The sequence below is a fragment of the Mustelus asterias genome, chromosome 22, assembly GCF_964213995.1.
Source record: "Mustelus asterias chromosome 22, sMusAst1.hap1.1, whole genome shotgun sequence".
Lineage (NCBI taxonomy): Eukaryota > Metazoa > Chordata > Chondrichthyes > Carcharhiniformes > Triakidae > Mustelus > Mustelus asterias.
Window position 1 is genome coordinate 27,999,481 of NC_135822.1, and position 26,945 is coordinate 28,026,425.

A 26,945-nucleotide genomic window follows, 5' to 3' on the forward strand; every position below is an offset into this window, starting at 1 on the left:
CCCAATGCTGGGTCCCTGAATCAGGCAGCGAGTGATTTTGGATGGGATAACCTTGCGGGTTTGCTTCTTGGGCTCCTGTCTGGTGGCTCCACCACTGCTCAAACACAGGCCGATGGGGTGAGGCCCTTACGTAGGCATTAATTATCCACTGACGGGTCTCAATTAGCAGCTGGATGGGAAGGATATCCATAATTAGCCGGAGTCGGGCGGAAAGGCAGCTGGGTCCCCATCCCACATGAGATTAAATGCTCTCTGTGCCCCCTTACCCGCTGCCGAGGGGGGTGGGTGGGGGACGGGCATTAAGTCTGCCGATTAAGAGGCTACAGCATGCGCAGTACGAATGGAGATGAATCATTGGATATTGCATCTCAGGCTTGTGTGCAAACACTTGATGATCTTTGCTTTCACTGGTGATTAAAACCGCTTTCTTGTAACTGTGACACCTTGATGAACACTTGCACACAAAATCAAACACATCAGTGTGCTCTGCTGTGTTGCCTTCTGTTTCACTGGCTGCGGCTTTGAAGCTTGCTCCTTCAGTTCTGCAGGCATGAGAAGGCAGCAAGCAGACAAGTGTTTCCTCAGGAGAGTGTGAGGGCACTTTGATCTAAACTTCTCCTGGGCGCAAGTTTCCTGGTCACCTTTTTTCGGAAATACTGAAGTGAAGTATCCGGAATAAAGCCAGAATAGTCACAGCCGGGCGAGGTTGGGCCTCCCTGCTCTCTGACAATCAATGGTTAGTGTGAGGGGAGAGCACTCAAACACTGACCTCCTTTGTCAAAGGGCAGAGGGCACAGTTCACCTCCTGTGTCTACATTAGTTGTAATTCTTGGAGCTAAAGGGATCAAGGGATATGTGGGGAAGGCGGGATCAGGATATTGAATTTGATGATCAGCCATAAGTTTTTTGATTTGATTGGATTTATTATTGTCATATTATTGGGATATAGTGCGATATACAGACAAAGCATACCGTTCATAGAATACATAGGGGAGAAGGAAAGGAGAGAGTGCAGAATGTAGAGTTATAGCCATAGCTAGGGTGTAGGGAAAGATCAACTTAATATAAGGTCGGTCTATTCAAAAGTCAGAATACAGCAGGGAGGAAGCTGTTCTTCAGTCAGTTGGTAAGTGATCTCAGACTTTTGTCATTGTTCAAGGGTTTATAAGAATTAGAGTACAGTTTTAAAAGCATAGAATGAGAGTAAAAGATAGAATTGGAGGGTTAGAATTAGAATTAGAGCTCACCAGAAGTCAGCCATGATGAAAATGAAGGCCATTCGGCTTGAAGGGCCATTTGGCCTATCCCTGCTTCTAGTTTCTATGTTTCTATGTGTCCCAGAAAACGTGGTCAGCACGGTGGCACAGTGGTTAACACTGCTGCCTCACAGCGCCAGGGACCCGGGTTTGATTCCCGGCTTGGGAACCTGCCGCAGGTGGGAGTCACCTTCAGTGGGACTGGAAAATCCTGCTGGCAGGAGGGACCGGAAAATCCCGGCGACTGCTGTTCAACTTTACAAGCGTCCAAACCGCTTAGGTGGGACCTACTGAACTGCTGGGGTGGCACGGTGGCACTGTGGTCAGCACTGCTGCCTCACAGCGCCAGGGACCTGGGTTCAATTCCCGGCTTGAGTCACTGTCTGTGTGGAGTCTGCACATTCTCCCCGTGTCAGCGTGGGTTTCCTCCGGGCGCTCCGGTTTCCTTCCACAGTCGGAAAGACGTGCTGGTTAGGTGCATTGGTCATGCTAAATTCTCCCTCAGTGTACCCTATCATAGAAGAATCCCTACAGTACAGAAAGAGGCCATTCGGCCCATCGAGTCTGCACCGACCACAATCCCACCCAGGCCCTACCCCCATATCCCTCCAGATTTACCCACTAATCCCTCTAACCTACGCATCTCAGGACACTATGGGCAATTGTTTTTTTAGCATGGCCAATCAACCTAACTCGCACATCTTTGGACTGTGGGAGGAAACCGGAGCACCCGGAGGAAACCCACGCAGACACGAGGAGAATGTGCAAACTCCACACAGACAGTGACCCGAGTCCAGGAATCGAACCCAGGTCCCTGGAGCTGTGAAGCAGCAGTGCTAACCACCGTGCTACCGTGCCATCCCTCCGGACAGGCACCGGAGTGTAGTGACTCGGGGATTTTCACAGTAACTTCATTGCGGTGTTAATGTAAGCCTACTTGCGACACTAATGAATGAACTTTAAAATCAAAGCTAACACTGGGAGAAAAATAATCTAAAGCAGCAATTATATTCTATTAATCATTCCTAATTTATCAGAGGCTGCTGACTTCATCACGGAAGGTAGGGTAATTCTGCATCAGATGGTATCCATCCAGCAGCGGGTAGAGGAAAAAGCGCTGAATCCCTGCTCAGTCAACGTTTCAGAGTCTGAGCAAGCCACGTACAGAACCCCAGCAGCACATCACCCATCCAGCCTGTCATCAGGTGAGGGACAGATGGACTGCAATTGATTCGGGGACCTTGTGACGAAAATGGCAGCCCCAGGGCCTGTCTCGGTGGAGATGTAAGTCTGTCGCTCAGTTTCGAAGGGAGAATTCCTGACTACGACTGCGTATCATATCACCAACCACCCTGCTGAAATAATGCAGACAGATGGTTGTCTGCTGGTGGTATTGACTCTGTCAATGCAGCTTCTAAAACTGTTGCTTATGCTTCATCTCTGGGAGCTAATTTAATTATCGACACAGGAACAGCTCACTTGGAAAATTCAGGTGAAGTCCCACCGTGCCGTCCATGCTGGCAATCTGATGTTACACCTGCTGAAGTAGGTTTGAGTGTTGAGTTCTTTAAATTAAATTTAGGACTTCCGACCTCGGCCAGCACGGATCTCACCACCCTGGGCTGAGTCTACATCAACGGTGGTGAAGTGGAAAAGTTTCCTTCTCAAGAGCTCCAGGTTTCTAAGTGTCCAGATGACCAACAACCTGTCGCGGTTTCTCCACGCCGACGCTGTAGTTAAGAAAGTTCACCAACCAGCCTCCCGTCCATTGACACTGTCTACACTTCCCGCTGCCTCCCGAAATAATAGCAGTAAGAAATAATAGCAAATTGGATTATTATCTAAATGGAAAGAAATTACAACATGCTGCTGTGCAGAGGGACCTGGGGGTCCTTGTGCATGAGACGCAAAAACCCAGTCTGCAGGTGCAACAGGTGATCAAGAAGGCAAATGGGATGTTGGCCTATATCGCAAGGGGGATAGAATATAAAAGCAGAGATGTCTTGCTGCATCTGTACAGGGCATTGGTGAGGCCGCAGCTGAAATACTGTGTGCAGTATTGGTCCCCTTATTTGCGGAAGGATATACTGGCCTTGGAGGGAGTGCAGAGAAGGTTCACCAGGTTGATACCAGAGATGAGGGGTGTTGATTATGAGGAGAGACTCAGCAGATTGGGTTTGTATTCATTGGAATTTAGAAGGCTGAGGGAGGATCTTATAGAGACCTATAAGATAATGAAGGGGCTGGATAGGGTAGAGGTGGAGAGATTCTTTCCACTTAGAAAGGAAACTAGAACTAGAGGGCACAGCCTCAAGATAAAGGGGGGTCAGTTTAGGACAGAGTTGAGGAGGAACTTCTTCTCTCAGAGGGTGGTGAATCTCTGGAATTCTCTGCCCACTGAAGTGGTGGAGGCTACCTCGTTGAATATGTTTAAATCACGGATAGATGGATTCCTGATCGGTAAGGGAATTAGGGGTTATAGGGATCAGGCGGGTAAGTGGAACTGATCCACTTCAGCTCAGCCATGATCTTATTGAATGGCGGGGCAGGCTCGAGGGGCTAGATGGCCTACTCCTGCTCCTATTTCTTATGTTCTTATGTTCTTATGCCTCGGGAAAGCAGCCAGCATAATTAAGGACCCCAGGCACCCCGGACATTCTCTCTTCCACCTTCTTGTGTTGGGAAAAAGATACAAAAATCTGAGGTCACGTACCAACCGACTCAAGAACAGCTACTTCCCTGCTGCCGTCAGACTTTTGAATGGACCTACCTCGCATTAAGTTGATCTTTCTCTACACCCTAGCTATGACTGTAACACTATATTCTACACTCTCTCGTTTCCTTCTCTAAGAACGGTATGCTTTGTGTGTATAGCGCGCAAGAAACAATATTGTATGCTAATACATGTGACAATAATAAATCAAATAAATTCAAATCAAAATCAACGCCTCTACCTTCTCAGGAGGCTAAGGAAATTCGTCATGTCCGCTACAACTCTCACCAATTTTTACAGATGCACCATAGAAAGCATCCTTTCCGAATATAACGCAGCTTGGTGTGGCTCCTACTCTGACCAAGACTGCAAGAAACTACAAAGGCTTGTGAACATAGCCCAGTCCATCACTCAAACCAGCCTCCCATCCATTAACACTATCTATACTTCCCACTGCCTTGGAAAAGCAGCCAGCATAATCAAGGACCCCACGCACCCCGGACATTCTCTCTTCCACCTTCTTCTGTCGGGAAAAAGATACAAAAGTCTGAGATCACGTACCAACTGACACAAGAACAGCTTTTTCCCTGCTGCATCACACTTTTGAATGGACCTACCACATACTAAGCTGATCTTTATCTGCACCCTAGCTATGGCTGTAACACTATATTCCGCATCCTCTCTTTTCCTTCTCCCCTATGTACTCTCTGAACAGTATGTTTTGTCTGTAAAGTGTGCAAGCATGCATGTGACAATAAATTAAATCAAATCAAAGGAATAGGATTCATTGGACAGAATCCTGGTGGCCCAGTGGTTAACGCTGCTGCCTCACAGTGCCAGGGATCTGGGTTCAATTCCCGGCTTGGGTCACTGTCTGTACGGAGTCTGCATGGTCTCCCCGTGTCTGCGTGAGTTTCCACCGGATAGGATCTGACTCATCACAATCGAAAAGCTTCAGAGTCATGCGAGAAGAATTGTATGACTCTATGGGCGGCACGGTAGCACAGTGGTTAGCACTGCTGCTTCACAGCTCCAGGGACCTGGGTTCGATTCCTGGCTTGGGTCACTGTCTGTGTGGAGTTTGCACATTCTCCTCGTGTCTGCGTGGGTTTCCTCTGGGTGCTCTGGTTTCCTCCCACAGTCCAAAGATGTGCAGGTTAGGTTGATTGGCCATGCTAAAATTGCCCCTTAGTGTCCTGAGATGCGTAGGTTAGAGGGATTAGTGGGTAAAATATGTAGGGATATGGGGGTAGGGCCTGGGTGGGATTGTGGTCGGTGCAGACCCGATGGGCCGAATGGCCTCTTTCTGTACTGTAGGGATTCTATGATTCTATGAATGTGAGTGGGGTATCTGAGGCTCAGGGCCTGTGTAACCAATACCACAGCATGCGTTAGCATGGAAGCGGTGAAACAAATTTGGGGAGGCAATGGCCTAGTAGTATTATTGCTAGACTATTAATCCAGAAACTCAGCTGATGGTCTGGGGACCCGGGTTCGAATCCCGCCACGGCAGATGGTGGAATTTGAATTCAATAAAATATATTTGGAATTTATAACCTACTGATGACCATGAAACCATTGTCGATTGTCGGAAAATCCCATCTGGTTCACTAATGCCCTTTAGGGAAGGAAATCTGCCGTCCTTACCTGGTCTGGCCTGCATGTGGCTTCAGAGCCACAGCAATGTGGTTGACTCTCAACTGCCCTCGAACAACTAGGGATGGGCAATAAATGCTGGCCCAGCCAGCAACAGCCATGTCCCACAAATGAATAAAAAAAATTGGGATGGGTGGGAGGCACTTAATCATTGCCAGTGTGCCGTACATGACATTGACGATTATTCCTTGAGTTCTACAGATGCTGAAGTTGTAATGACTTCAACACGGTGTATGAGTTGGCCCTGCTACAGTATCAGTTTCCTAATTGAAGCCTGGATAGGCTGCCCAACCAGGGAGTTCTACAGAGACATATAATGTGGAGTGTCCGGGTCACTAGCATTCGGGGTGAATACTCTGTACTGGGAATGACCTACCCGCGTATTGCAAACCCTTGTAAATCAATCAATTTTGGTGGCCTCTTGGAAGCGTCTCACAGATTATATTCCAGGCAGTGCTCCTTTAAGACAGTCAGCGGAACACTTATTCTCTTCAAGAATTTGCTTTCCCATTGTTACTAACTAATGAACTAGTATATGGTAATACTTTTAAAAAATCCTTGCATTTACATGTTGGCTTAACTTCTTATCTAAATGTCCTAAGGCACTCGGCATAATGAATTATCTTCTGCACGCAGCGGCTGTTGCTTCCTATCTACTTGCTTTGTGGCATAATTGCATTTTAAACATAAAGAGCTTGCATTTATACATCGTATCCTCGAGACATGCCACAGTGCTTCACGCATAATGAATTATTTTTGAAGTAGATTCCCTGTCAGACAGGCAGGGAGGTTTGACAAATTTGCAAATTTCAGAAACAGGAGATGGGAAGAAAGACCAAAAGATTTTTTCCAGCAGTTCAGCGAGGGAGGAATGTTGGCCAGGGCACCAGGGTAAATTCCGGTTCTACTTCAAATTGTGCCATGGGATTTCCTGTTCATCTGCCAGTAAAGATACTTCAGTCGCAAGCAATAAAAGAACTAACTTCAGAACGTAAAATCAAAGAAAAAGGTTGACTAAAGAAACGTCATTACTCCAACACTTGAGGCCACACCCTGGGCCGTACAAGTTCCCCACAATTCCCATCTGCTTTCCATTTATACCGGGTCAGCTGACCACCACATCATTTTGCCTTTGGTTTCATTGTCGACCGGGTCAGCTGGTCAGCTGACCCTCACGGCATGTTTCCATTGGTTCCCTCATAACATTTTCCACTTGTGGCACGGTGGCACAGTGGTTAGCACTGCTGCTTCACAGCGCCAGGGACCTGGGTTCGATTCCCGGCTTGGGTCACTGTCTGTGTGGAGTTTGCACATTCTCCTCGTGTCTGCGTGGGTTTCCTCTGGGTGCTCTGGTTTCCTCCCACAGTCCAAAGATGTGCGGGTTAGGTTGATTGGCCATGCTAAAATTGCCCCTTAGTGTCCTGAGATGCGTAGGTTAGAGGGATTAGTGGGTAAATATGTAGGGATATGGGGGTAGGGCCTGGGTGGGATTGTGGTCGGTGCAGACTCGATGGGTCGAATGGCCTTTTTCTGCACTGTAGGGTTTCTATGATTTCTATGACTTGTCTACCTGACCAGACAAACAAGACCCCAGTTCGAAGACCTGTAGCGTTGCAGTATTCCCTCAGTGCCGTATTGAAATATCAACCCAGATTATGTGCTTAACTACGGGAGCAAAGTTTGAAATCATACCTTCCTCACTCAGTCAGCAGCAGATCGATGTACCAAGTTGGCACTTGAGAATTATTATCCACGCGGTTCTTGGAAAAATGAATGAGTTCATCCATATAAAATTTCTCGCTGTGATATTTTAACACAAGTGTGAACTCATTTCAATGCATTAAACTTGCACTGAGAGGGTGGTTGTGGGTGATTTATACACTGATAGGGGAATGTATCTAACTGTCATTTCTATTCTATAATGCAGCTCCTTATCTCTCATGATGTTAAATCAATCACAGCGGAACAAATCCGGGAATATCCGAGGAGAACACGGGCTGATTTCCTCCCGCAGTCATCCCCCCTTCTCTCTTAAAGACACTGCTGTTCACTGTTTTCCCAGTGTGAGGCGCAAGTGTCAACTGTCTCTGTTGAATAGTTGAGGCATCGCAGCCCCACCCAATCCTGTCCTCGGCTCACACCCACATGGGAGCATGCGGAGGCTGGGGGATGATCAACGGATAGTAATCAGGAGAAGCTGGTGGAATCTCATGGAAATTTAGAAAATCCTAACAGGATTAGACAGGGTAGATTCAGAAAGAATGTGTCCAATGGTGAGGGAGTCCAGAACTTGGGGTCAGTTTTGGTGTCCTTATCTAAGGAGGGATGTCCTTGCTATAGACAGAGTGCAGCAAAGGTTTACCAGGCTGATTCCTGGAATGGCAGGGTTATCATATGAGGAGAGGCTAAGTCAGTTAGGATTATATTCACTGGACTTTAGAAGAGTGAGAGGGGATTTTATAGAAACTTATAAAATTCTAACAGGGTTAGACAGGGTAGATTCAGAAAGAATGTTCCCAAAGGTGAGGGAGTCAAGAACTAGGGGTCATAGTTCGAGGATAAGGGGTAAATCTTTTAGGATTGAGGTGAGGAGAAATTTCTTCACCCAGGGGGTGGTGAATGTGTGGAATTCACTACCACAGAAACAAAACATTGTGTGATTTGCAGAAGAAATTAGATAGAGCACTTGGGGATAAAGGGATCAAGGGACATGGGGTGGGGGAAGGTGGGATCAGGATGTTGAATTTGATGATCAGCCATGATCAAAATGAATGGCGGAGCAGGCTCGAAGGGCCGAATGGGCTACTTTCTGTGTTACTATGAATCAATCCCTACAGGCCAATAGGTCGCTTCCTAGTGCCTGTTGACACCACAGCCCAGATAAATGCTTACCTGGAGGGCACACACTCCATTGCAGACTAAACTCTGATGCCTACTGGTTATACTGAATTGGCCTCTTTCTCACCCTGTCTGTAACCTCACTGCCACACTGGGGAATACACATAGCAGCTCCCTCCCTGGGGAGTTGTGATGTGAGCTGCTTTAACTGATGTAAAGTGAGTCTTGTTACCGTCAGTAATTACTTTACTGGAGGAACTGGTAGATGTGTTAAACACAGTAAGAAGTTTAACAACACCAGGTTAAAGTCCAACAGGTTTATTTGGTAGCAAAAGCCACACAAGCTTTCGAGGCTCTGAGCCCCTTCTTCAGGTGAGTGGGAATTCTGTTCACAAACAGAACTTATAAGACACAGACTCAATTTACATGAATAATGGTTGGAATGCGAATACTTACAACTAATCCAGTCTTTAAGAAACAAAACAATGGGAGTGGAGAGAGCATCAAGACAGGCTAAAAAGATGTGTATTGTCTCCAGACAAGACAGCCAGTGAAACTCTGCAGGTCCACGCAACTGTGGGAGTTACAAATAGTGTGACATAAATTCTGATTCTAGGATCGCATGATAAAGACTCAGGAGGAAAAAAGCAGGAATATTTATGTGAAATAGTGTGACATAAACCCAATATCCCGGTTGAGGCCGTCCTTGTGTGTGCGGAACCTGGCTATCAGTTTCTGCTCCGCGACTCTGCGCTGTCGTGTGTCGCGAAGGCCGCCTTGGAGAACGCTTACCCGAATATCAGAGGCCGAATGCCCGTGACCGCTGAAGTGCTCCCCAACAGGAAGAGAACAGTCTTGCCTGGTGATTGTCGAGCGGTGTTCATTCATCCGTTGTCGCAGCGTCTGCATAGTTTCCCCAATGTACCATGCCTCGGGACATCCTTTCTTGCAGCGTATCAGGTAGACAACGTTGGCCGAGTTGCAAGAGTATGTACCGTGTACCTGGTGGATGGTGTTCTCACGTGAGATGATGGCATCTGTGTCGATGATCCGGCACGTCTTGCAGAGGTTGCTGTGGCAGGGTTGTGTGGTGTCTTGGTCACTGTTCTCCTGAAGGCTGGGTAGTTTGCTGCGGACAATGGTCTGTTTGAGGTTGTGCGGTTGTTTGAAGGCAAGAAGTGGGGGTGTGGGGATGGCCTTGGCGAGATGTTCGTCTTCATCAATGACATGTTGAAGGCTCCGGAGGAGATGTCGTAGCTTCTCCGCTCCGGGGAAGTACTGGACAACGAAGGGTACTCTGTCCACTGTGTCCCGTGTTTGTCTTCTGAGGAGGTCGGTGCGGTTTTTCGCTGTGGCGCGTTGGAACTGTTGATCAATGAGTCTAGCGCCATATCCTGTTCTTATGAGGGCATCTTTCAGCGTCTGGAGGTGTCTGTTGCGATCCTCCTCATCCGAGCAGATCCTGTGTATACGGAGGGCTTGTCCGTAGGGGATGGCTTCTTTAACGTGTTTAGGGTGGAAGCTGGAGAAGTGGAGCATCGTGAGGTTATCCGTGGGCTTGCGGTACAGTGAGGTGCTGAGGTGACCGTCCTTAATGGAGATGCGCGTGTCCAAGAATGCAACCGATTCCGGAGAGTAGTCTATGGTGAGCCTGATGGTGGGATGGAACTTGTTGATGTCATCATAGAGTTGTTTCAGTGATTGTTCACCATGAGTCCAAAGGAAGAAAATGTCATCGATGTATCTAGTGTATAGCACCGGTTGAAGGTCCCGTGCGGTGAAGAAGTCTTGTTTCACATAAATATTTCTGCTTTTTTCCTCCTGAGTCTTTATCATGCGATCCTAGAATCAGAATTTATGTCACACTATTTGTAACTCCCACAGTTGCGTGGACCTGCAGAGTTTCACTGGCTGTCTTGTCTGGAGACAATACACATCTTTTTAGCCTGTCTTGATGCTCTCTCCACTCCCATTGTTTTGTTTCTTAAAGACTGGATTAGTTGTAAGTATTCGCATTCCAACCATTATTCATGTAAATTGAGTCTGTGTCTTATAAGTTCTGTTTGTGAACAGAATTCCCACTCACCTGAAGAAGGGGCTCAGAGCCTCGAAAGCTTGTGTGGCTTTTGCTACCAAATAAACCTGTTGGACTTTAACCTGGTGTTGTTAAACTTCTTACTGTGTTTACCCCAGTCCAACGCCGGCATCTCCACATCAGATGTGTTAAACGCAGCGATGTTTATAACTCCTAGGGTGCACCGCAGGGAATAATTCATGAGTGATAGAGCTTGCTAGGAATTTTCATGCCTACTTGCTCGCAGCAGTGTTGGCAGTGCCAGTGCTGTGACGTGAGGCGACTGCTTCCAGTGCCAACGGGATGTATTTAAAGAGATAGGTTTAATCCCTGCCTTCAGACGCAGAGCAGTGCCTCCAGCTGGTGGTTAGGTGAGGCAGGTGTTACAAAATCTTACCAAAGGAAAATGGCAGAGTGTTGGTTCTGATGAGAATCCTGGTGTGTTTCTCTCTAGAGAAATGGACGGTTTTCGCTCCAGATCGTACACTGCCCAAAAATAAATCAAGGGTTTGTGTCTTATGCGGTCACACAGAGGAGTCGGGGCCTCAACACGCTGGCAAAACGTGACTGCTCAGTGATTGGGGTGCCACCTTTAATGGGCACCCTGATCATAACCTGAGTAAACCAGACCCCCGCACAGCCCACCATGGAGGTCTCAGGGCTCCCCGCCCCACCCCCCCCACCCCCCCGATTGTAGACATCACCTCTCTACTCCATCACCCCTACCTCCCCGATTATTGACCCTTCTCACCCCTCACTGCCAATCATTGGCCCCTTGCCAACTTCTTCCCCGACCCCACAGTCTGAGCCGGAACCCCCCCGGACCCGCCCTCCCCGCCACAAACAGCCATCACGGCATTCCCTGCTCCTCCATCCGCTCGCCACTGCCTTGCTATGTCCCTCCCTTGCGGAGGGGAGGGAGCTGTTCTTAGCTTTATGGCCCTGGGGTGACCCCCATGACAGGTTCATGTCCAGGTGATCCTGTTGTGAATGGCGCTGGCAGCCGCTGAATGTCCGGTGAGGGGGGATGTCACGGTGAGAGTGCTGGCTAACCACACGCTAATGTATTAAAGTGAACTTTCTGAGGCCCTGGGGTGTGATTCACGCCACTGTGCCAGTGAGGGACGGGCAAGATCGGAACTCACCGGCTCAGAATCACTCCCCATCGTTCTGGCTCTGTGACTGATCAAACTGCACAAGGGACAGCTACTTTCCTCATGAATTATTCCCTACTCTCCTTCCCCACTGACTCGGGAGATATCCGTCAACCAGAAAGGAAAGACTCGCAACTGGCGGGTTGGGGGGGGGGGGGGGGGGGGGGGGGGAGGGGAGTTGGCGGGGGGGGGGAGGAGGAGTCCTGAAGCTTAAAGGTCAGAATATAAAAAGATAATTCAAGATAGAGCATGTGTGCATGTGTGTATGTGTGTGTGTGTGTGTGTGTATGTGTGCGCATGTGTGTGTGCGTGTGTGTGTGAGTGTGTGTGTGTGAGTGTGTGAGTGTGTGTGTGTGTGTGACTGTGTGTGAGTGTGTGTGTGAGTATGTGTGTGAGTGTGTGTGAGTGCGTGTGTGACTGTGTGAGTGTGTGTGTGTGAGTGTGTGTGTGAGTGCGTGTGTGACTATGTGTGAGTGTGTGTGTGTGTGTGGACTGGGGGGAGGTGGGATTTGCGAGGGAGGGGGCTGGGGTTGAAAGGGCTGGGATTGGAGGGAATCGGGGGGCAAGACTGGGTGTTCAAACCCTGACAACCCCCGCTCTCCCGCATTCGGGCAAGACGGAGAAATCCAGGTCAGAGGGAGGATGGAGTCGGGTGAAAGAGTGAGTGGGGATGGGAGGAAGGGAAAATGGGTGGGAGAGAGGGAGGGTGTGAGTGAGTGAGTGAGAATGCAAGAGAAAGAGGGTGTGTGTATGTGAGTGTCTGAATGGGGAGCATGTGAGAGAGTGGGGATAGGAGAGAGGGAAGGTCTGAAAGAGTAAACATGGGTGAGTGGGGAGGGAGAACATGAGTGAATGGAGACTGGAGGAAGGAAGGGAGTGAGTGAGGGTGGGGGGGCTGAATGGGGTGGGAGAACAAGAGGGGATGAGAAGGGATGGGAGATAAGGAGGTAGTGAGTGAGTGAGTGGGAATGGGACAGAGAGCATGAGTGAGCATGGCTGATTGGGGTAGGATGTGAATGAGTGAGTTGGGACCGAGTGGGGTGGGGTGGTGGGGTGGGGGGGGGGGGGGGGGGGGTGGGGCGGGGAGGGAGGGGGGATGCGGAAGGGTGTGGCACATTAGTCTGTGCAATAGTAATGAAAATGTGCCTGTAATGGCCGCCTATGTCTTCTGGCTTTCCAGTGTCAGCGGGTGATGATATGAGTCTCTAAGGTTCAGAAAGTGTGGCCGCCCTTAAGTATTGGGCAACAGGAAACGTGAGGAAGCGATGCAGCCAGAAACACACACAGACAACAAGTTCAAACCATTCTCAGAGATAGGGCGAGAAAATTAGACAAACAAAACAGGCAGGGAGAGAGAACACAACAGAAAAATGCGAGAAAATCTCAACAGGTCTGACAGCATCTAGTGGACAGAGAATGGAGCCAACGTTTCGAGTCAGGATGACCCTTCGTCAGAGGGTATAGGCAGGGAGAGAGGGTGTGGAATAGGAGAGGTAGAAAGTGATACACAGAGAAAGAGTGAGGTGAGGAAAAGTAGTCATGGAGGTGGCAAGAGGCATTAAAAGACGGGAGAGAACGATGGAGAGGTGAACTAAGAAAGAGAGGGATGGAGAGAAGTGGAAAGATGGAGAAAGATACAGAGCGAAACACAAAGAGATAGGAAGCTGGTGGGTCACAGAGGTGATAGTCTAACGTTTATTTATTAGTGTCATAAGTCGGCTTGCATTAACACTGCAATGAAGTTACTGTGAAAATCCCCCAGTTGCCACACTCCGGCGCCTGTTCGGGTACACCGAGGGAGAATTTAGCACGGCCAATCCACCTAACCAGCACATCTTTCGGACTGTGGGAGGAAACTGGAGCGCCTGGAGGAAATCCACGCAGACACGGGGAGAACATGCAGATTCCACACAGACAGTGACCCAAGGCTGGAATCGAACCCAGGTCCCTGGCGCTGTGAGGCAGCAGCGCTAACCACTGTGCCACCGTGCCGCCCTAGAGTGACAGAACGATAACAAGAAACACAGAAGAGACACACATAAAGAAACACAGTGAAGAAGATCGAGATGGTGACTGAGGAGAGAGAGAGAGTTAGTGTGAGATAAGCACGATAGCGAGGAATGGAGAGAAATGAGTGATAACGTACGGAGAGAGAGAGAGAGAGAAACACTGTGTGTGACGCTACAAATATTCTTTCTCTGTCTGAGGCTCCTGCCTTATTTGACTGTATTTTTACAGGGAATGGTTTATTCACCGTGATTTGGAAATGTGACTCTGAACATTGCAGAGGCCAGCGCTTGTACAATAAACACCAATTCGGGCGCATTGGCATGGTGTTAATGTGACAGTCTCTCTGCCCTGTGGAATGCTAATTACCAGACCCAGATCACGAGTGGCCTCTTACTAAGACAGCAGAGGGTTACACAGGTCGAATACCTGCTATCATTAAACTATCGTAACCCCCAAAAAAACCTTTCGTTTAATTAAATAATTACCATAAAAGGTGTCCTAAAAGAATGATACAGAATAGGTAGATCTTGTAAGCAGTGTGTATGTGGGAAGACACTGCTGAATATACACAGCAGCATGATTAGAATAAATATTAGGAAGACCTGGCAGCTTGCCCTCGAGTTCAACTTCCTGCTAGGATTTGCGTGCCAGTCTGTGGAATAGTCCTTGCCTTAGGCTAGGGATCGCAGGTAAGATGTAGAATTACAGGAAAGGTTCCAGAGGGGGGGTTTATAAATCCAATTCGCTAACTTCATAGAATCCCTACAGCGCAGAAGGAGACCATTCGGCCCATCAAGCCTGCACTGACAATAATACCACACAGGCCCTATCCCCATAACCCCACGTATTTACCCTGCTAATCGCCCTGACACTAAGGGGCAATTTAGCACGGCCAATGAATTTAACCCGCACATCTTTGGACTGTGGGAGGAAACTGGAGCATCCAGGGGAAACCCACGCAGACACGGGGAGATCGGACAAACTCCACACAGATAGTTACCTGAGGCTGGAATTGAACCGGGGTCCCTGGCACTGTGAGGCAGCAGTGCTAACCACTGTGCCACTGTGCCGCCCACTTAGGTCCCAAGTGCGGATGGGGTTTTGGGAACCAATTTCACGGAGCTTTTTAAGATTTACATGGAGAATTTAGACCCAGGAAGGCACTAAGGTGGAGCTTTGAATCTGAGGACTAGGGGATGCAGTTCAATCTAAAGAGGTCAAAAGAGAATAGAAATTACAGCCAAACTCCTTCCTCGGTCTGTGTTAAATTCTGTTTGTGAACAGAATTCCCACTCACCTGAAGAAGGGGCTTAGAGCCTCGAAAGCTTGTGTGGCTTTTGCTACCAAATAAACCTGTTGGACTTTAACCTGGTGTTGTTAAAATTAAAATTGCAGTCAGGGTCCTGTTGATGTCACTGGTTTTGCACATTTAAAGAAGGTGGCTCTCTACCAAGAACCCGAGTGAAAATCACAGGTGGAAGGATCTAGGCACTGGACGGTAACCTGTCCTCTGTAAGATGTTTCTCAATCAAGTTAACGTTTCCTTACCTCAGCTGACTCTGTCATTATTCTGTGTTAGCACAATGAGACCAAGAATGTTAGAATGGAACCGGCGGCAACTCTGTAATGGATGTAATGTGACCAATGGTAACAAGCTGTAAGGGTCAGCTGACTCAGTAAACCATGGAACCAATTACAGAATGATGTGATGGTCAGCTGATTCACTATAAATAAGAACCTGTTTGGAATTGTGAAGAGCTTGGATTGGTCCAGGGCGAGGCCCCAAGTTTGGAACAATGATGTTTCATTATTAAACCCTCTCTTTGATTTATAAGTTGGAGTAAGTTTTGTTCTATTTTTATTGTCTGCATTTGAAGAGTTACTTTGGATGGAACATCCAAAGGATGGTATTTTCCAATATAATATGGCATTCCCTTGGTATTGCATCAGAATGTCTGCTTAAATTAAATGCTCAGAAGTTCTTCAATTAGGGCTTGACCCACTGACCCTCTGATTAACAGAGTGTGAATAACCCAGCAAGTTCGATACTCATAAAAACCACTGCTTAATATAAACTTCGCAGTGCACAGTCGAGATCACTGGACAGATCCCATGCCTATTTGTTCACTTGTGGGCAATGAAAACAAGCTCCAAGCATCACATACATGGCCAGCTGACTTTAATATATATATATTTTATTCATTTTTTTATGGGATGTGGCCGTCACTTGCTGGGCCAGCATTTACTGCCCATCCCTAACTGCCCTCCATTTCAGAGGGTGTTTGAGAGTCACCCACATTGCTGTGGCTCTGGAGTCACATGTAGGCCAGATCAGGTAAGGACGGCAGATTTCCTTCCCTCAAGTTTAAAGTTTGTGTCACAAGTAGGCTTACATTAACACTGCAATGAAGTTACTGTGAAAATCCCCTAGTCACCGCACTCTGTGCCTATTCGGGTACACTGAGGGAGAATTTAGCATGGCCAATGCACCTAACCAGCGCGTCTTTCAGACTGTGTGAGGAAACCGGAGCACTCAGAGGAAACCCAAGCAGACGCGGGGAGAACGTGCAGACTCCACACAGACAGTGACCCAAGCCGGGAATTGAACCGGGGTCCCTGGTACTGTGAGGCAGCAGTGCTAACCACTGTGCCACCGTGCCGCCCTGAAGGAGATTAGTGAACCAAATGGGTTTTTAACCACAATGGTTTCCTGGTCATCATTAGACTTTTAATTCCAGATATTTTATTGAATTCAAATTTCACCATCTGCCTTGGTGGGATTCGAACCCAGGTCCCCAGAGCATTAAACCCTGGGTCTCGGGATCACTAAACCAGTGATAATACCATTACACCACCGTCTCCCCAAATGTTATATAGAATTACACAGCCTTTGCAGCATGGACAATCTCCTCTCGTGTTTATGCTCTATATCAGCCTTGTCTCACTCTCCTTCCTCTTGTCAGTGTAGGCTTTTCATCTCTGCGTTTGTGTTTTTCGTTGTCTTGTTTTTTCCCTTCTATTTTTCTTTCCTTCCCCCCCACCCTTTATTTTCTTTTCTCTATTCACAGCCCAACTGCCAGAAGGATTTGTAGGGAATGACAGCAAACGATATGCCCGAGCTTTCGTTGCTACAAAGAACATACTCCATCAAAAAGAGCAATCCCCACAGAAGGACTGAACTCTCATTATTGGTTTGACTGCCGAGATAAAGCCCCTCCTCCCTAGCTGTTTGGCAGTGACTACACAGTGTATAGAGACAGGAGATTGTGACCCTGAGGCAAAAGAGTGAAGCATTATTCAGATTAAACGTCCAAGAACTCCATCATCCATATACCCTGGCATCCTCTATACATGATGTGGAGATGCCGGCGTTGGACTGGGGTGAACACAGTAAGAAGTCTCACAACACCAGGTTAAAGTCCAACAGGTTTATTTGGTAGCAAATACCATAAGCTTTCGGAGCACTGCTCCTTCGTCAGATGGAGTGGAAATGTGCTCTCAAACAGTGCAAACAGACAAAATGATTCTGTTTGCACTGTTTGAGAGCACATTTCCACTCCATCTGACGAAGGAGCAGTGCTCCGAAAGCTTATGGTATTTGCTACCAAATAAACCTGTTGGACTTTAACCTGGTGTTGTGAGACTTCTTACTATCCTCTATACAGGCAGCACCTTCATCGTCACTGAATCAACATCATGTCAATACACAGCGGCACAGTGGTTAGCACTGCTGCCTCACAGTGCCAGGGACCCGGGTTCGATTCCGGCCTCAGGTCACTGTGTGGAGTTTGCACGTTCTTCCCGTGTCTGCTTGGGTTTCCTCCGGGTGCTCCCGTTTCCTCCCACACTCCAAAGATGTGTAGGTTAGGTGGATTGGTCATGCTAAATTGCCCCTTAGTGTCAGAACGATTAATGGGGTAAGTACGTGGGGGTGCAGGGATAGGGCCTGAGTGGGATTGTTGTCGGTCCAGGCTCGATGGGCCAAATGGCCTTCTTCCGCACTTTAGAGGATTCAATCTAACTCCCTACCTAATTGTAGAAAAACCTTTGGCACATGACTGCAGTGGTTCAATAAGAAGGCCGAACTCAACCCCTTAAAGGCACTCACAACGGACAATACATGCCAGCTTTATCAGCAATGCTCATATCCTGAGAATGAATAAAGATAATGGGGAAGATTTTCCAGTCCCGTCCACCTCAGGAATCGTTGTGGGCGGGATCAGAAAATTGAGGGCAGGGGGGGGGGGGGGGGGATGGGGGGCCGGGGGGGGAGGGGGGGCCGGGGGGGGGGGGGGGGAGAGGAGGAGGGGCGGGGGGGGGAGGGGGGGCCGGGGGGGGAGGGGGGGAGGGGGGGCCGGGGGGGGAGGGGGGGCCGGGGGGGGGGGGGGGGGGGGGGGGGAGAGGAGGAGGGGCGGGGGGCGGGGGCGGGGGAGCGGGGGGGTGACCAGAAAGTCTTGCCCAATGAACTGAGTGTCAGCATGGCTTATGGACATCAGTTTGATTTTTTAAAAATTCATTTGTGGGGCATGGGCATCGCTGGCGGGGCCAGCATTTATTGCCCATCCCTAGTTGCCCGAGGGCAGTTGAGAGTCAACCACATTGCTGTGGATCTGGAGTCACATGTCGGCCAGACCAGGTAAGGATGGCAGATTTCCTTCCCCAAAGTGAACCAAATGGGTTTATCCGACAATTGCCAATGCTCACCATTAGATTCTTAATTCCAGATATTTTAAATTGAATTCAAATACCATCATCTGCCGTGGTGGGATTCGAACCCTGGTCCCCAGAACATTTGTTGAATTTCTGGATTAAGAGTCGAGCAATAACACCACTAGGCCATCGCCTCCCCATTAAGTTTGATATCAGTTTGATTTCTCAAATGAGTGTGATTTCAAACCTCACTCTGGATTCTGGCGTGCAGCTTGGGCTGGCATTGAACTGGGTGCTGCATTGTTGGAGGTACTGCCTTATGGGTGAGATATACGGCTGAGATTCCATCTGCCTACTCACTTGGATATATAAGAGATGCCATTGCATTCTTCAAAGAAGAACAGAGAGTTCTCCTGATGTCAAAGCCAACATTTCTTCTTCAACCAATGCCATCAAAGGCAGCTTATCTGGCTATCCATCTGCTGTTTCGGGACATTTTGTGGAGTGCAGATTGGTCGCTGCGGTTACTTTGGTGACAAACTGTGCACTTCAAACACGACCTATATTGGTTATAATTCCCTTTGAGATGTCCAGAGGATGTGATAAGGTCCCACATTTTTCCTCTTCCTTCATGGGACGCCTGCCAAATATGAAAGAATTAACCTGCCTCTTCCAAGTGTTGGGAGGTGATGGCCCAGTGGTATTATCACTCGACTATTAATCCAGAAACTCAGCTAATGTTCTGGGGACCCGGGATCGAATCCCGCCACAGCAGATGGTGGAATTTGAATTTAATAAAAAATATCTGGAATTAAGAATTTACTGATGACCATGAAACCATTGTCGATTGTCCCATGTGGTTCACTCATGTCCTTTAGGGAAGGAAATCTGATGTCCTAACCCGGTCTGGCCTACATGTGATTTCAATCCTACTGAAAAGGGGTCGACTCTTAACTGCCATCGGGCAACTTGCAATGGGCAATAAAGGCTGGCCAGCCAGCGACGCCTGTGTCCCACGAATGAATAAAAACAAAATGTCCAGGTTTTAGCATCTTGGACCGGACAATGCACTCATTTCTAAACCCATTAGTCTCCAGCAGCAATGGCTGCAATTTTCCAGTCGCTCCCAGTGCGGGATCTTCCAGTCCTGCCGATGGTGACCCCCTGCCAGTGGAGGGTGCGAACAACAGGAAAACCCACTAATAGCAATGGGACCTGAAGATCCTGCCATTGGCTAATGGCGGGTGCCTTTGCCCCTGCAAAATACGTAGTGGGGGGCGGGGGGCGGGGGCGGGGGAGGGGGGGGTGCATGGAAAATCCCACCCAATATCTCAAAACGCAAATTTTAACAACTCTACAGCAATATCTGTGAAATCAATATGGGGAACTGTGGATATATTCCAGAATATCACATCTGATATCCTACTCCAACTGTGCCAATCCATATCTGTGCATGTCACCCCCTCTGAATGAAGAATAGAGTTGTTAGAGGATGAGTCATCGGGTGACATTCTGCCCAGTTTAAAGTAATCACGTGAGATCTTTTGACAAATACCAGGCAGTCTAATTTCCTATTCAGAGAGGGGGTGATCTTATCTTCTTGCCCCACTGGCCAATGGGTGGGGTGAGCTGGTAAGATCGCGAGAGAGCCGAGAAATCAGGTTTGCTCCCGATTTCTCACCTCTTGCAATCTTACAAGCACCGGATGTCCAGCGAGATCAGCCATGCACCCGAAAAGGCACAGAGATTTGCACATGCGCAATGGTGCACTCTGCAGTTCTCAGCCGGCTTTCGGGTGAGGTAGGCCCCGCCCACTCCCCCTGCTGGCGAAAACTGGTTTGGCCTCATTTATTTGACAGAGTGCGGCAACTGGGGGATTTTCACAGTAACTTCATTGCAGTGTTAATGTAAGCCTACTTGTGACACTAATAAATAAAACTTAAAATCTTACTGCCTCAGTGGATAATCGGTGGCAGAATCCGGTTTCCATGGTGGGACTGGTGTGTGTGCCATCCTTCCGCCTAAAGTTAAGGTGAATCAGTGCTGGGACCTTTGCTGTTCGTATATATATGAATGATTTGGAAGAAAATGTAACTGGTTTGATTCGTAAGTTTGCAGATGACACAAAGGGGTTGGTGGATTTGCTGGTAACGAGGACAATCAGAGGATACAGCAGGATATAGATCAGTTGGAGGCTTGGGCAGGGAGATGGCAGATGGAGTTTAATCTGGACAAATGTGAGGTAATGCATTTTGGAAGGTCTAATACAGAAAGGAAATATACAGTAAATGGTAGAATCCTTAAGTGTATTGATAGGCAGAGGGATCTGGGTGTACAGGTACACAGGTCACTGAAAGTGGCAACGCAGGTGGAGAAGGTCATCAAGGAGGCATACGGCATGCTTGCCTTAATCGGCTGGGGCATTGAGTTTAAAAATTGGCAAGTCATGTTGCAGCTTTATAGAACATAGAACATAGAAAAAATACAGCACAAACCGGCCCTTTGGCCCACAAGTTGCACCGGTCATGTCCCTACCTACCTAGGCTTATATATAGGCTTACCTATAACCCTCAATCCTATTAAGTCCCATGTGCTCATCCAGAGGTCTCTTAAAAGACCCTATCGAGTTTGCCTCCACCACCACTGACAGCAGCCGATTCCACTCACCCACCACCCTCTGAGTGAAAAACTTACCCCTGAGATCTCCTCTGTACCTACTCCCCAGCACCTTAAACCTGTGTCCTCTCGTAGCAGCCATTTCAGCCCTGGGAAAAAGCCTCCGAGAATCCACCCGATCTATACCTCTCAACATCTTGTACACCTCTATCAGGTCACCTCTCATCCTTCGTCTCTCCAAGGAGAAAAGACCAAGCTAATTAAGGTTATAGAACCTTAATTAGGCTGCATTTGGAATATAGTGTTCAATTCTGGTCGCCACACTACCAGAAGGATGTGGAAGCTTTGGAGAGGGTACAGAAAAGATTTACCAGGATGTTGCCTGGCATGGAGGGCATTAGCTATGAGGAGAGGTTGGAGAAATTTGGTTTGTTCTCACTGGAACGGCGGAGGTTGAGGGGTGACCTGATAGAAGTCTACAAGATTATGAGGGGCATGGACAGAGTGGATAGTCAGAAGCTTTTTCCCAGGGTGGAAGAGTCAATTACTCGGGGGCATAGGTTTAAAGTGCGAGGCGCAAAGTTTAAAGGAGATGTATGAGGCAAGTTTTTTTACACAGAGGGTGGTGGGTGCCTGGAACCCACTGCCGGGGGAGGTAGTGGAAGCAGATACGATAGTGAGTTTTAAGGGGCGTCTGGACAAATACATGAATAGGATGGGAATAGAGGGATATGGTCCCCGGAAGGGTAGGGGGTTTTAGTTCAGACAGGCAGCATGGTTGGGGCAGGCATGGAGGGCCGAAGGGCCTGCTCCTGTGCTGTAATTTTCTTTGTTCTTTGTTCTTTGAATAATGAGGGAGGGGCTGGGAGTGTACGAGGAATTTCTGGATGTCCGTTACTCAGAATCAGGGGCAAGTGTGATCGGATTGCATAGATTTCCGGACTCCATAGTATCTTGCTGCGGTCTCTGCGCTAATCGTAGAACAGAATCATAGAATCCTACAGTGCAGAAGGAGGTCATTCGGCCCATCGAGTCTGCACCGACCACAATCCCACCCAGGCCCTATTCCCGTAACCCCACATATTTACCCTGCTGGTTCCCGTGACACTGAGGGGCAATTTAGCATGGCCAATCCACGTAACCTACACATCTCTGGAGTGTGGGAGGAAATCGGAGCACTCGGAGGAAACCCACGAGGAGAACGTGCAAACTCCACACAGACAGTGACCCAAGCCGGGAATTGAACCCGGGTCCCTGGTGCTATGAGGCAGCAGTGCTAACCACTGTGTCACTGTGCTGCCAATTAATGATTAATTGAGGTGTTACCTATCAAAGCTCACACAAGATTCATCCCAATTGGCTGCTGCGGCGTAGTAATATGATGAAGAATGTGTACTTTTCACATTTACTATTTCATCAATTATTGCTGACAGACTCAACTAATCCTGACTTGCAGACCAGCATTCCAGAGAATTTCATTTTAAGACGTTGTAAAATACAGGCTGTAAAACGGAGCTGTTAGATAACATCATTATTCAATACTGGACATGTGGTACATGGGCTGGGCTTAGTTAAATGTCCATCACATCATTAAGCTGTTACTTGTTGATCGCAGCTGGGAAAAATGGTGAGGACTGCTGTAAAAAATGAAGCAATAATTCCTCTTCCCATTTAAAGTGTTTCAGGACTCAATGTTATACATCCACCTGACGTGAAAGCCCCCCCCCCCCCCTGCCTCTGCCCACCCCCCAGGGGCTCCATTGGAAAATGCCCCGCTGAGGGAAGGTTGTCGGTTCACTCCCTGGTCTGTGTTGTGTTGTGCCATCCCATTTGAGATGATTGTTGGGGGCACTAGAATTAGCCCAGATTTAGAATCATAGAATCCCTGCAGTGCAGAAGGAGGCCACTCGGTCCATCGAGCCTGCGCCGACACCAATCCCACCCAGGCCCTATCCCCGCTTAGTTACCCTGCTAATCCCTCTAACCTCTCACATCCTGGGACACTAACGGTTAATTTAGCATATCCAATCAACCTTTGGGCTGTGGGAGGAAACCGGAGCACGCGGAGGCTTGGAAGATGACGGGCTGAATTGTATCCCGGGAGCCCAACTCTGGAGTCATTTTGGAATCCTGCTTAGAATCCCTACAGTGCCATTCAGCCCATCGAGCCTGCACTGATAACAATCCCACCCAGGTCCTATTCCCGTAACCCCACATATTTCCCCTGCTAATCAATCCCCCTGACACTGAGGGGCAATTTAGCATGGCCAATCCACCTAACCTAATTAGCCATGGTAAATCTATGGGGTTACAGGAATAAGGCAGGGAAGGATCAGGCAGAGAGATGGTGAAGACTCGATGGGCCAAATGGCCTCTTTCTCCACTGTAGTAATCTAGGCTAACACACACGTGAGGAAGCACTGTGCTGTAGGAGGTGCCATTCTCTGGATGAGACATTAAACCATTTCCTCTTGCAGAGATCCCATTGCACTATTTGAAGGAGGGCATGGGAGTTTTCCTGGGTGTTCCAGGTGATATTTAACCCCCCAGACAGAATGATCTGCTCATTTATTTCATTCCTGCTTTGCACAGTTTGCCGAGTTTCCAACATTACAACAGTGAATAAGCTTTGAAGACATTTCACTGCCTGAAGAGAGCTTTGGGAAAACCCTGAGGTGGTGACGGGTGCTATGTAAATGCAGGTTAAATCTTAGAAACATCGAAACTGGAAGCAGGAGTAGGCCATTCGGCCCTTTAAACCTGCTCCGCCATCCATTTTGATCATGGCTGATCATCAAATTCAATATCCTGATCCCCACTTCACCCCATATCCCTTGATCCCTTTAGCCCCAAGAGCTATATCTAATTTCTTCTTGAAATCAGACAATGTTTTGGCCTCAACCACTTTCTGTGGTAGTGAATTCCACACATTCACCACTCACTGGGTGAAGAAATTTCTCCTCACCTCAGTCCTAAAAGTTTTACCCCTTATCCTCAAACTATAACCCCTAGTTCTGGACTCCCCCACCATTGGGAACATTCTTTCTGAATCTACCCTGTCTAACCCTATTAGTATTTTATAAGTTTCTATGAGATTCCCTCTCACTCTTCTAAACTCCAGTGAATACAATCCTAACCGACTTAATCTCTTCTCATATGGTTCCTAAAGTTAAAGTTTACTGATTTGTTACATGTAAGCTTACATTAACACTGCAATGAAGTTACTGTGAAAATCCCCTAGTCGCCACACTCCGGCGCCTGTTCGGGTACACTGAGGGAGAATTTAGCATGGCCAGCATGTCTTTTGGACTGTGGGAGGAAACTGGAGGAAACCCACGCAGACACGGAGAATGCGCAGACTCAGCACAGACAGTGACCCAAGCCGGGAATTGAACCCGAGTTCCTGGTGCTCTGAGGTAGCAGTGCTAACCGCTGTGCCACCGTACCACTTCCACTTACTACACTGGGCCTTATATTGATCTATTAAATCTTTGGGGAGGAATTGATGCCTTTCCTTCAAGGTTCTTCTATAAAATTGCCCCGCAGCCGGTTTTATTGCAGTAAGAGTTTCTGAGACTTACCCAGTATCACCTCAGATTGCATTGGCATTGAAAGGGCCGGGTGCTTTACTTCACAGCTGAACAACGCATTATTATCCAGGTCAGGGTTCAAGGTCCAGGTGATCATGGCCCGGACTTCGATCGTCCCATCGCTGACGGGAATCTGCGTGTGCCGGAACAGGTACTCTGGATCGCTGGGATAAACCCACCTTGGGAACTCCCGGCTGATGACCGTCTCGGGAATCTTTTCCGCCTCGGTCGTCGCCGAGACAACGCTGTCCGTGATGCTACGCGAGGGCCTCTCCGTGAAGAGCCGGCCTCCGCCTTCAAAGTCCAACAAGGACAACGATTTCTGCATCTTTGTGTCATCCATATCCCGGCTGATCAGGTGCTGGGGGACTCGGCTTTTCCTCACGTCCGTGTCGGAAGATGTCTGAGACACGTGGAGGACTTCAACCAGCTCGCCGTCTCGCTTGAAGTACACCTGTCAGGAACACACAGAAACGTTAGCGACTTCAGCAAACAGTAAAGTTTACTTATTAGTCACAAGTAAGGCTTACATTAACACCTCAATGAAGTGACTGTGAAATCCTAGTCGCCACACTCTGACGCCTTTTCAGGTCAATGCACCTAACCAACACATCTTTCAGACTGTGGGAGGAAACTGGAGCACCCGGAGGAAACCCACGCAGGCGCGGGGAGAACGTGCAGACTTCGCACAGACAGTGACCCAAGCCGGGAATCGAACCCGGGTCCCTTGAGCTGTGAGGCAGCAGTGCTAACCACTGCGCCACCGTGCCGCCCTGCAAACAGATAGGCGGGATTGTACATGGGGAGGTTTCAAGAACAGAAAATGGCAATTTGGGCCAACAAACCATTCACATATTGATGGATCAAACCAACGGACCCACCTTCATACCACATTCTCAGAGCCCTCTGAATCTTGAGGTTCTGGATTGGCAAGATATAGCACAGATTATTGTATTTGTCCTTTTTTTAGCCATTCCTGATGGGCTGGAGTCTTTACCTGCCATCTAAAATGGGAAATTGGCACGGTGTTCCTGGCAAGGGTTAAAAGAAAAGATGGGAGGCCCAGGGGGGAAGATATCTGCTCTCTTCCTGTTCCAAGTGCCGTCGGGTATGGTGTGCTTTGATGGGGTACAAGGAGATGATGGAAGCATTACAAAATATTTCAAAGTATCTAAAGGTGGTGAGGAATTCTAGGAATTGTGGCATTGCAGACAAAATCAGACATACAAACCTCTTCTAGAGTCATACGGTGCAGAAAAGGCCCTTCAGTCCATCGAATCTGCACCGACAATGTCTACCACTAAAACCGCGCTAATCCCATTTTCCTGCACTTGTCCCATATCCTTGAATGTTATGATATTTCAAGTGCTCATCCAAATATTTTTTGAAGGTTGTAAGGCTTCCGGCCTCCACTACCTTCCTCAGACAATGCATTCCAGATTCCCACCATCCTCTGAGTGAAAAGGTTTTTTCTCAAAACCCCCTCTTAATTTCCTGCCCCTTACCCGAAAGCTATGCCCGCTGGTGATTGACCGCTCAACCAAGGGATGGAATACAACGCCATTGGCACTGCCACACATTGGAGGCGGAAGGTATTCTCTCAGTCAGGCCAGCCCATCCTTTTGGAGGAAGGGGGGAGGAACTGGAACAGACTATTTATGGTTTGAAGCAACCACGTGATTCACAGGTTCCTGTAAACAAAGGTGGTTGTTCAAGAATTAACTCTTCCGCTAATTGATCTGTTAAGGGGCAAGAATGCCTCCAAGGCTTGTGAGGGTGCAGCACCCAGAAACCCTTCGGTGCACCATATAACATCATGAAACATCAGATATGACTTGGACTTTGCAACTTGTACCTCAGTGTGACTGAGATGTCGTCTAACATGTTCACAATGGTGTAGACCTCGCAGCATCTAAACAGTGGGGCAGTTAGTTTCTCTGCCATTAGCCCTGCCCTAAGAGACATGCTTGGACATCGAGAATCATAGAATCCCTACAGTGCAGAAGGAGGCCATTTGGCCCATCGTGTCTACACCAACCATAATCCCACCCAGGCCCTATCCCCATAATCCCACGCATTTACCCTGCTAATCCCTTGACACTCAGGGGCAATTTAGCATGGCCAATCCACCTAACCCGCACATCTTTGGAGTGTGGGAGGAAACCCACGCAGAACGTGCAGACTCCACACAGTGACCTGAGGCTGGAATTGATCCCTGGTGCTGTGAGGCAGCAGTGCGAACCGCTGTGCCACCGTGCCACCCAAACTACTGTCCAGTTGCCCCTGTACCAATGGCAGAGTTATCCCTAGCCTGGCTTTTCCACACAATATTACTCAGAAGAGAAAAACAGCAAAACAGGGAAATAAGAATGCTGGTCTGAACTGGTC

General features: G+C 48.3%; 1 protein-coding gene across 1 annotated transcript in view; it reads right to left on the minus strand.

Annotated features, from left to right (window-relative positions):
- LOC144509980 (immunoglobulin superfamily member 21-like) overlaps positions 1 to 26,945 on the minus strand; it is a 338,186-nt gene that overhangs the window by 89,216 nt on the left and 222,025 nt on the right. Inside the window, exon 6 of the mRNA XM_078239053.1 lies at positions 24,549 to 25,011. Coding sequence (XP_078095179.1) covers positions 24,549 to 25,011 — 463 coding nt within the window. The remainder of the gene's footprint in view (positions 1 to 24,548; positions 25,012 to 26,945) is intronic.